The following is a 10,590-nucleotide window of genomic DNA, read 5'->3' as shown; positions in this document are numbered from 1 at the left end:
TTTCTTCTCCCCCTCTTTCTTTCTCCCTCTCTTTCTCTCTTCTGTCGAGATTATTATTCGCGCCAACAATATCAAATTTTGTCTACTCTTTTCGTGATTTTTATCCGATGATTATATCGTTAACACGACCATTCATTATAATATACTTTATTTTATAGATCTTGTGTTTGGAATTTTTTGACAATAAATTAATTCTGGGTCATTTATCTAGTCTAACTAATTCATTGCTTTTATACAATTATTTTTTATTAGCATTCATAATATTTTGATTTGAATATATATGTAGATATTATATGGGTAGGCATTACATAGATTTTTAATCGAATACATTGACGTATTGTTGTGCAAAAATTGTTATGAAATATTTGTAGGAGGAGATGGAACGTATCATCTTAAAGTATTGGTCCCTGGTGTTGCTGCCGGAGCCATTATTGGTAAAGGTGGAGAAACTATTGCCCAGCTTCAAAAGGATACAGCGGCAAGAGTCAAAATGTCTAAATCGCATGACTTTTATCCAGGTACTACTTTGTATCTATATCTTTCTCTTTTTAATGGTATATCATTAGTATCATCATTTCCTATTTGCTTATAAAGTTTAATTGTTATTATTGAATTATTTTATTTTAGGCACTACCGAAAGAGTATGTTTAATAACTGGTAGCGTAGAAGCCATAATGGCTGTTATGGATTTCATTATGGAAAAAATTCGAGAAAAGCCAGATCTTACATCTAAAACCACAGTGGATTTTGAATCTGGTAAAGCAATGGCAGAAAGAGACAAACAGGTAAGATTTAATGGTATGATAATTAATTTTTCTAAATATAATGCAATATTTAAATTTAATACAATATAAAGAATTGTTAAACAAATAATAATATTTTAGGTAAAGATCTTAGTGCCTAACAGCACCGCAGGAATGATTATAGGAAAAGGTGGTAATTACATAAAACAAATTAAAGAAGAATCTGGATCTTATGTGCAAATTAGCCAGAAAGCTAAAGATTTATCGCTTCAAGAACGATGTATCACTGTAATAGGTGAAAAAGAAAATAATCGAAATGCATTATTGATGATCCTAGCAAAGGTAGCAGATGACCCACAAAGTGGTACATGTTTGAACGTCAGTTACGCAGATGTAAGTGGCCCAGTTGCCAATTACAATCCTACAGGCAGTCCCTATGCCCAAGCTCCAACAAGTACACCTACGTACACTTCCACTGCTGGTCTTAATACAGGTAAAATATAATTTAATCATAAGTCTATTTTTGTCATTTTTATATTCATGTTCATTTCGGTATGTTTATGATGCAGGTTTTATAAACTTTAGTATATAGTTGTTGGGTCATTAATAAAAACACATTATGTATTTGTATGATTTGATTTCTTACAGTAAGTCTCTTGAATGGCGCTGGACTGAGCCTTAACTTGAACTTAGGTGCTGCTATTACTGCTGGTACAGCTCCAGTAACAACGCAACTTTTAGAACATATAAAGTTGAACCTGCGTACAACAGGTTTCTCAGAACCTGCTGCCACTGAAATTTTAACCGCTATCGCTACTCTCGCAAAGTACAATATCCTTGGGATGGGTATTGGAATGCCCTCGAGTATGAGTTATTTGGGAAATCCAATGGATAATGCTACAACAGCCAATGGTTCTAACAATAATGGTGGAGTCTTTGGGCCAATTGGAACAGTTCCTGCGCTGGGATCAACTTCGCCTACTCCACGCACTACCCTTGATAGATACGAGCCCTTTGATCCGTTTAGACAGAACAACACTGCTGCCAGTGCTATTCATCTGAACAACAATTCATTTGGTCTGGGCACTAACCAGCTATCACTTGTAAGTAAGAGTCCTACACAGGTAGACGCCAACAACAAGGAGACCAAGAAAGTAGACATAGAAATTGCAGAGGTTATAGTGGGAGCTATTCTGGGACCCGGTGGTCGTGCCCTCATTGAGATTCAGCACCTAAGTGGCGCCAACATACAAATCTCTAAGAAAGGCATGTTTGCCCCTGGTACCAGGAACCGCATAGTGACTATCACGGGTTATCCCAATGCGATCGGCACTGCTCAATACTTGATCGAGCAGAGGATCAGTGAAGAGGAAGCAAAACGAGCACGTCAAAATGCCATCGCCAGTATGATTCATTGATTTCAAGTACAACATTCTTGATCATCTCCATTATCAGGCTCCGTTGTTCGCCTCTTCACACTTTGAGATGCTTCGGCAGCTCCTTTCTCCCTTCTTTAACACTTGTCCATTACCACCACCTACCACCCGTTGTCATCTATCGCTGCATCACTATAGCGCTTGCATTCTCTCATCACTATTCATGCATCCATCATGGCTCGTCACACAACATTGATATATCTTTTAAGGTTATTATGATATAAATATTATATGTTATATGATAACTACTACAATTGTTCTGTGATACACCACATTACGGGGCTTTATCACATATAATACACACATACTACATCAGAGTCACATAATATATCTAGTTATACGATATAATATATTGACAGGTGATCTGACAAAACTGCTATGAACTAGATGTGACCACAAACTTTTAAGATATGTGGCAGATGCTACGGAGAATCATCTTTCTTCTTTCTGTTTTAAATAATATATATTGACTGAATATTACTCGAAATTTATGTCATACAGAACTCATTTGAAAGTCTTTTAAATGAGACGTGAGTATTTCACGCTGAGTTTTAGAAAGAAAGACAAAAGATCACTTTTGTTGTTTGATTTTTCATCAAAAAACCATATTTAAATTATTACGTTAAAAATTGTTCCTTGAATAGCAAATGTCTAGGCTAAACAAGATCTTACTCGCTTAACATCTTGTTCATAGAAATGTGTTAAGTATAGAGTAATACCTTGCCAAAACCAAAGATTTTCCATATATAAGTTAAAGATGGACTTGGCTTGAAGTTAAATATGTATACAGAATAAGAGCTATTCTAAATATGAACATATATTTATATATATATATCAAAGCTGGCTGGACCAGTTGAGTACATAAAGAATAATCATGAACTGTTGCCAAGTATCATTTTTAACTCGAAATCGTTGGATTCACGCATTAATAGAATTTATCTATTTTGTGTAATATTTAGATAAGTACACTCAAAAGTAGTCTAATTTTTGACTTTATTATTCATCATATACTCACTTATAACAGTAAAAGCCTATATGATCATGTCCATTTATATATATATATATATAAATGATTTCTTTTCTTATTATAATAACAAACATTTCCATAGCTTAACTGTACAGTTGGTGGCCCTTGTTTTTTTTTTTTCCTTTTTTTTTCTTACATAAATGTTATCATATTAAACACTCATATATTATTATCTTTAATTTTCAGATATATATATCTATATATGTACTAATTAAATACGAACCTAAATTTAATATATTGCTAGAAAATTTTCATCTTATCTCACAATATAGTAATAAATAGAATTAACATGATAAAACACATAAATAAATAAATACATACATAAATACATACATTTTCTACATTGTAAAAATATTTGTTGCGCATATTTGTGCATAAATTATTGTTATTTGATGACATTGCTTTTATTCACCATACAATTTTTTATATAAAAACATTTGCTATTTGATTGGAATTATGTCATATACATAAATACATACATACGTACGTACATACATACATACATACATACATACATACGTATACTTCATGATTCATCGCATTATCAAAAAATTATATAAGTTTCTTAGATACGAGAGAGAGTGAAATACAATCACGTCATACATTCCTGAGATCTGTATGACAGAGTTTATGTAGAATCTTGTCAAGTTTATTCGTATTAAATCTGAGCAAAACTCAAAGCAGACCCATAATTAAAATTCCTGTTTTTTTAAACAGAGCGGGGTCATTGTTTAATAAAGGGAAAATAAAAAAAGAAAGAAAATATATAGAAAAAACTATTTGGAACTCTTGTTCCAATATAGTGGTGTTCGATCGAATGCAGTCTGTGTTTTCTCTTTTATAAAAGAGAATAATACTGACGTTTAAAATCACTTTATCTTTGCGGATAGGTAATAAGACGGGGGTGATATAAGATAGGTGGTTAATTAATAATGGGTATAGAAAAACTAGCGACTAAAATTATTTAGCTGTAGCGTCTAATGATGAAATGTATAAGTGTACATGAGTACAATTCATAGCTGGAGGCGCTGGCTCACCACTCTTAAAAATAATGACTTGTATATTTATAAATATCGCATAACATGAATAATAACAGTAACAAAAATAAAAAAGAAAAATGATAAAATAATAATATATTACAGAGAGAGAGAAATATATCTATATATAAATATATATAAAAATATATATATATAAAGATGCGTATATATATATACATGAAGAGATTGACATAGATTATTGAAAAAAAAAAAAATGAAATAAAAAGAGAATTCATATTATTTGAGATATAAATGAGAAGACGCGTATTCACGCATATATTATGCATACACGACACCACGACAAACACGTACACATACACATTATTATAGGTAGCGGAATGATATTATAATATTGTTGATAAAATATTTGCGTCCGCAAATGAAAACAGGTTTATGTTTAACCATAAATTCTATGTGTACTGTCGATTTAACATTACTGTGTTGCCCAAATGCATTAAAAACGACAAACAGGCACCATAAAATTCAAAATAAAAAAGAAGAAACATTAGTTTGCTGTAGATAGAACTGTTATAAAAATTCTATATAGAATACATAAATGTAATTTATAGCATTAATTTAATTTGTGAATTAGTCTATATTTTAATAGCTCCAATGCTATTTATATTATTGGCAGCATAATATTTCTCTATATTAATTATCTATCATAGTAATGTTTTACTAATTATCATCACGTCATTATATTATATCTATCATTGGTTATCGTTAATTTTACGCTACTATTCTTACTTTCATTTTTTTCTAAATCTCTATATACGAGCTTTCCTTCTTTCTTACTTTTGACTGCCGGTATACAAAATGAATAATAGAATTTATTAAAAAAAATGTCAATAGTTGCAAACAAAAGAAGGAATATCATTTTTTAACGATCAATGAAACTTTTTATCGATTAAAATGGATATTTTGTTAGATAAACAAAGTTAACAAATCATTACAAATTTTTCCTACTCGTTATATTCCAATAACTATTGCTTCATAATCACATTACAAGAATAAGTAGTAACAAAAATACATATTTTTATGTATTAGCTTTTTTCGAAAGGTTAAATTAATCGTTGAAACAATATATATATATACATATATATGTATACATATATATATATATATATATATATGTCTCTATGTAAAACAACTTGTGGGTAGCATAAAATCATGTGTTGTAGATTTTGTCAAGCTAACACATTCCTTAGTAGGACAGAATATGTTTAAGACTAGCTGTGATGGAGTTGATAAAAGGATATTTTTACCAAGCAGCCAGTACATGAAAATGCCACAATTATATTAAGCGTTTAAAACTGTAGAATTTATTTGCGCAGGAAAAATAACTTGATGGATTACAAAAGTTCACCGGCAAGGAGAAGTCAAGAATGGAGCTTCTTTCTACATATGTGACAATATTTGCATGTGTACGTAAATCAAATGAATGTATAGTAAGTACTTCTTCAATGCTACATTTATTAAGGTGTGATGAGTGTTAAATAATGCCGAAGTGTAAAATTCTGTACAGAAATCAGAGTTGCATATAGTGAAGAATTGTCCAATCGCATAGAAAAGTGGATGTGACTAGAGTCTTTTCTAAGTACCTCAATTTGTGCCACTGGCATATAGTACAAGTAATAACTGCTTTCTATTATTGGTATATATTTTGTTAAATGATTCTCATAATACTAACATTTAGATGTTAGTTACATTTAGATAACAATTATAAAGATACCATTAGATGCTAATCTAATATCTAATTGGCTCTACAATGTACAGTTATTTTTTGAAATAAAAGGCAATAACAATGTACATGAAGTGGCAAAACAGTATTGGTTCGCCAACCAGTTACCTACGAGTTGTTTAAAGGAGAATTCAGTGTTGTATCCATGAGCCGGCAGTCATTGTTGATCTTAGATGAGTCTTGCTTCATGTAACACTTTGTTTTTGTACAGTTTGAAATATTTCATCCACTAACTCAATAAGTAACTATGCGACATGATCTCTGTCTGTGTCGTAATATTTAGTTATACAAAATTATTAGATATAGGTGTGTAGGTAGTCTCTTAAATCTCTTATAAAATTACAGTTACAGTTTCAACATTTTAATTAATAAGGATGAAATATTTGAAGTATCTACCGAGTGAGTAAATAATTATGCTCTCGCACGTGGAGATGTAGTGTAGTAATCAGGGAACTGTAGGAATTGCATTGACTCGCCTCGATTCTAATATGACTATTGTTACAGTAACTATAATTGAATTTGACACATGTTATCACATGAGATGACATACGTGTCACATTACTTGGCTGTGTGTGCTAGGCTACATCCTGAATCATGCTCCATCATCCATCACTCCACTCTCGCATAGATTACATTAATCTTTATAAGAAAACAAATATCTAACAATATTTTATTGTTACATAGTAAGTATCTGAACAAAATTAACAAATATTTGATACCAGAAAAATTTCTGCATTACATTTGTGTTCCATCCAATCACTTTAGTGCCATATTGATACCACCATCAGCCACACTTGTTGACACTTGACAGTAGAACGTGTTGTTAAAGATGTGTATATTCTGCCAAAGTGCAGATTGTTTTGAATAAAGTCGGACTATACTTATTTCTCATTATATATAAAATCTTGTTACAAAGTATTATAAAAATACCTTTATATGATGATCGTTTAGTTTGCATTATACACAAAATATTAGTTCTCAATTATTAATATTATCGTGGTAATATCTTTGCATTCATATCGACAAACGTATATATGCGTCTGTAGCACTCAAAGGCTTAATAAATCATGTAAAGTGTAACGATATTAATTTTCATGGAAATATATATATAATTATCATATACATACATATATATATGTACATATATATATGCATATGATAATTTTAAAAAATGCAACGTTTTCTTATCAATTATAACAGAAAAATTGTACAGCTATTGTTTACTCTTTTGGAAAATGTATAAAATCATAATAATTCAACTCACAAATTATTTTGTCGATTCTTTTCCATATTTTTTTTTCTTTATTTTTCCCTTTATTTTGCTTCTATTCAAACATACAATACGTGAGTTTGTTTTTAAATAATATAATAATATTAATTCACATTGTATATATATGTTAAAAATGACACGTTCACAATGAAATTAATGAACTAAAACAATGATTTATGACCAAAAAAAAATACAAATGGAGATCATGACAAAGGCCTACAATCGTTTCTTTTATGTGAAAATTTATATTGTTTAAAAATCTAATTGGCTATTTACAATTATTAACATTATTTTATCGAAAGAAATGTTGCATTTAGTCATCTCTAATAATTCTATTATTATTATTATTATTATTATTATTATTATTATTATTATTATTATTATTATTATTATTATTATTATTATTATTATTATTATTATTATTATTATCGTTTCTTGAAAGATTACTTTACTGCCATTTCTTGCAAATATTGACTATGATTGAATTTTAAAATAAAATAAGGCAAAGAATTGATTTTAGCCATGAAAATAAATATGAATATAAATTCTAATACTACATTAAGATTTATTATATTAAGAATTGTAATAGAAAGTGTCACAAAAAATCATTTATTGAATTACATTGATTGACAATAGAGTAAAAGGAGTGTATTTAATATAATGCAAAGAGAAATTATTAAATTATATTAAGCATAAATTACACAGAATTGACTTTGATAGATGCTCTATTAAAAACAGAGTTGTTATAGTGTTGTGCATTGCTATTTTGTGTATAATTAACAATGATAAGCTATATGCTGACCAAACTTGAAAATTATTAGACGAATCGGTTATTTAGTACTTTTTATTAAATATATTCTTATAAAAAATATTCTAATTTATATAACATTTGTTTGTAATTTACAAATAAAGTTTGTAATCCTAAATTTAATCGAAATTGAATATATATGTAATTAATATCTTTGGTCAGTATATACAAAACAGCAATGCACACAAGATGTGGAATATTTTTCATATCATCAATTTTGTTGTCATGATTCATTATCACTATTATAACATTGCAAAACTTCCTAAAGGGGATGTTAACGAGACGCAATTTATCTGGATAACAGGAGCATTATAAAAGAAAAAAGAACTTTAGAAAGGATTGTACAAAATTGTATGTAATGTTATTTTATTGGAAGTGAGAATTAGATTTAGAGTATTAATATGGTATATTATTTTGGGTAAGCATATGTAAAAAAAAAACTTGAAGAAGATCGTTATTGTTGAGGTAGAAGTAGCACATAGCAGCTCGGGGATAAAAAAAAGATATTAAGTACCTTGTTGAATATAAGTAGTTATATTGCTAAGTCACAAGTGCACAGATGCGCATACGTGCACAGTCACATTCATAAATCGATCATACATATACAAAGATAACATTACACTCTAACGGTGTCAAAAATTCACACGCCTACATGCAAGTAGAGAAGATTCCACACATAATGCAGTGCGACGACATTGTGCTTTACCTTTATATGTTCACACCTTAATTATTATCCCGATTTAGAAATAGAAATTATCTTCCACAATATCTGAAATATAAGAGCAGCTGGCTGCAGAGGTACCATAAATATTCATTCATTATACTGATGAGATACGATCATCAAGTATTGTATCTTACATTCCTCTGGCTATAAAGTAATTTAAGGACACAATCTTGCGTATTCATATGTTTACTGCATTACAAATTATGCTGCATATTTAGGCAAATACACCACACATTCTTCTAATCATCATTTACGCTCTTATTATACACTTTACACACAGTTTCACTTGGTCAGAATATAAAATGGTGCATTGCGGGCAGTGAGCAAAATAGTATTTTTTAATATTACATTTCAGTCTTTCTTTCTCAGAAATAACTGAAATTTACCTTTGAGTATGGAAAGATGAAACTAATATTACTATTAACTTATACTAACAGGTTCTTCGTAAAATACGCTTTAAAGGAATAGAATTAACAACATTTTCGAGAAATCAATTGAAAATCATTGAACGCACGTATAATTAAACTGTTGAAACGAAAATCAGGCAAATGAGTTTATTACTGTGCTATTAAAAAAAATATATAATAAAGAGATATATATATATATATATATATCATACATATACACAAACACGTACATACATGCAACATACACACACGCATACATATATATATGACCTGGCAACAATAATTTTTGAAAACCTAACAAAGTTATATATATATATATATATTATACTATAAAAGAAAAAGATTCGCGAATATTATTCCACATTTTACAATTTCTTTCCAAATGCTATTGTATTAAGCACAAATGCAATGTTATTTTTTATTACTTTCTTAGTATCTCATCAAATGTACCTTTGTATGGTTGGTTAAAGATATATTTATTAAGCGAAAACTTGTAACATTTATTGTTTCAAGTAAAAATGGCAAGTTAGAAACGTAACTAAGTGAATGACAACATTGCTATATGCATTTGTTGTTTGAACGTTTAATAGTACGGTATTCTTACCGATGATGCGATAAGTGTCCACATAGAGGATATTTAAATGACATTAAAAACAACATTTTATTTTAAATTGTTATAACATGTCATGATAAAAAAAATTTTCACAAATTATTAAGGAAATTCTTTGAGATGTTCTTAATTTAATATTTTTCTTTTTATTTTTCTCTCTATATCTATTTATTAACATTGGGTTGTATCTGTTAGATACAATTTTTCTAGATTTTTTGTTGTTGTTGTTAATTAGATGTCCTAATATTACCTATTGGACACCATTATTGTTATCAACGAAGTAAAATTAATTCACAGCACTTTAAATTTATTTCTAATATTACTTTACACGCTAACATTTATTTACACTCATTAAATTGTTATTCTTTCATCATCAATTTATTCCATTCAATGTTAAATAATTATAAATAAACATAATATATTAACTATTTTCATTCATGAAAAGCATCGTTACCTGTATGACAAGTGATCATAAGAACATAATAAACAATCGCTCATTAAATGCATTCTGTTGTTCTTCATTTCATGACCTAGCCACCATCCATACATCCATCCATTTATCCATTCAATGTCGCTGTATAGTCACCATGTACACTATTTCACATTCACTGAATTCTTTTTTATTTATATGAGATTCTATTATACAAATATAATAGAAATAGTGCGGTAATATATGCACTTGTTTAATGAAAAAGAATTCTGGAAAACTCTTTTGATTATCTCTAGATCTCAGAAGTTATTGTAATTTTGTCAAAATTAGGAAGGTTTCCAATATTATCTCTCTCTA

At 29.1% G+C, this 10,590-nt stretch overlaps 1 protein-coding gene across 4 annotated transcripts in view; it reads left to right on the top strand.

Annotated features, from left to right (window-relative positions):
- Window positions 1-3,163, top strand: part of LOC122519953 (RNA-binding protein Nova-1) — a 5,605-nt gene extending 2,442 nt beyond the window's left edge. For 3 of the 4 annotated variants that reach the window (XM_043639790.1, XM_043639791.1, XM_043639792.1), the window contains exons 2-5: window positions 372-518; window positions 628-785; window positions 885-1,236; window positions 1,392-3,163. In XM_043639790.1, the coding sequence (XP_043495725.1) occupies window positions 372-518; window positions 628-785; window positions 885-1,236; window positions 1,392-2,161 (1,427 nt within the window). In that variant the 3' untranslated portion in view covers window positions 2,162-3,163. The remainder of the gene's footprint in view (window positions 1-371; window positions 519-627; window positions 786-884; window positions 1,237-1,391) is intronic. The other variant, XM_043639793.1, reaches the window with a different exon arrangement.
- Window positions 3,164-10,590: the final 7,427 nt, after the last annotated feature.

This window comes from Polistes fuscatus, unplaced genomic scaffold (genome assembly GCF_010416935.1).
Source record: "Polistes fuscatus isolate 324 unplaced genomic scaffold, CU_Pfus_HIC Scaffold3, whole genome shotgun sequence".
Taxonomy (NCBI): domain Eukaryota; kingdom Metazoa; phylum Arthropoda; class Insecta; order Hymenoptera; family Vespidae; genus Polistes; species Polistes fuscatus.
This window is presented reverse-complemented; position numbering and strand designations above follow the sequence as displayed.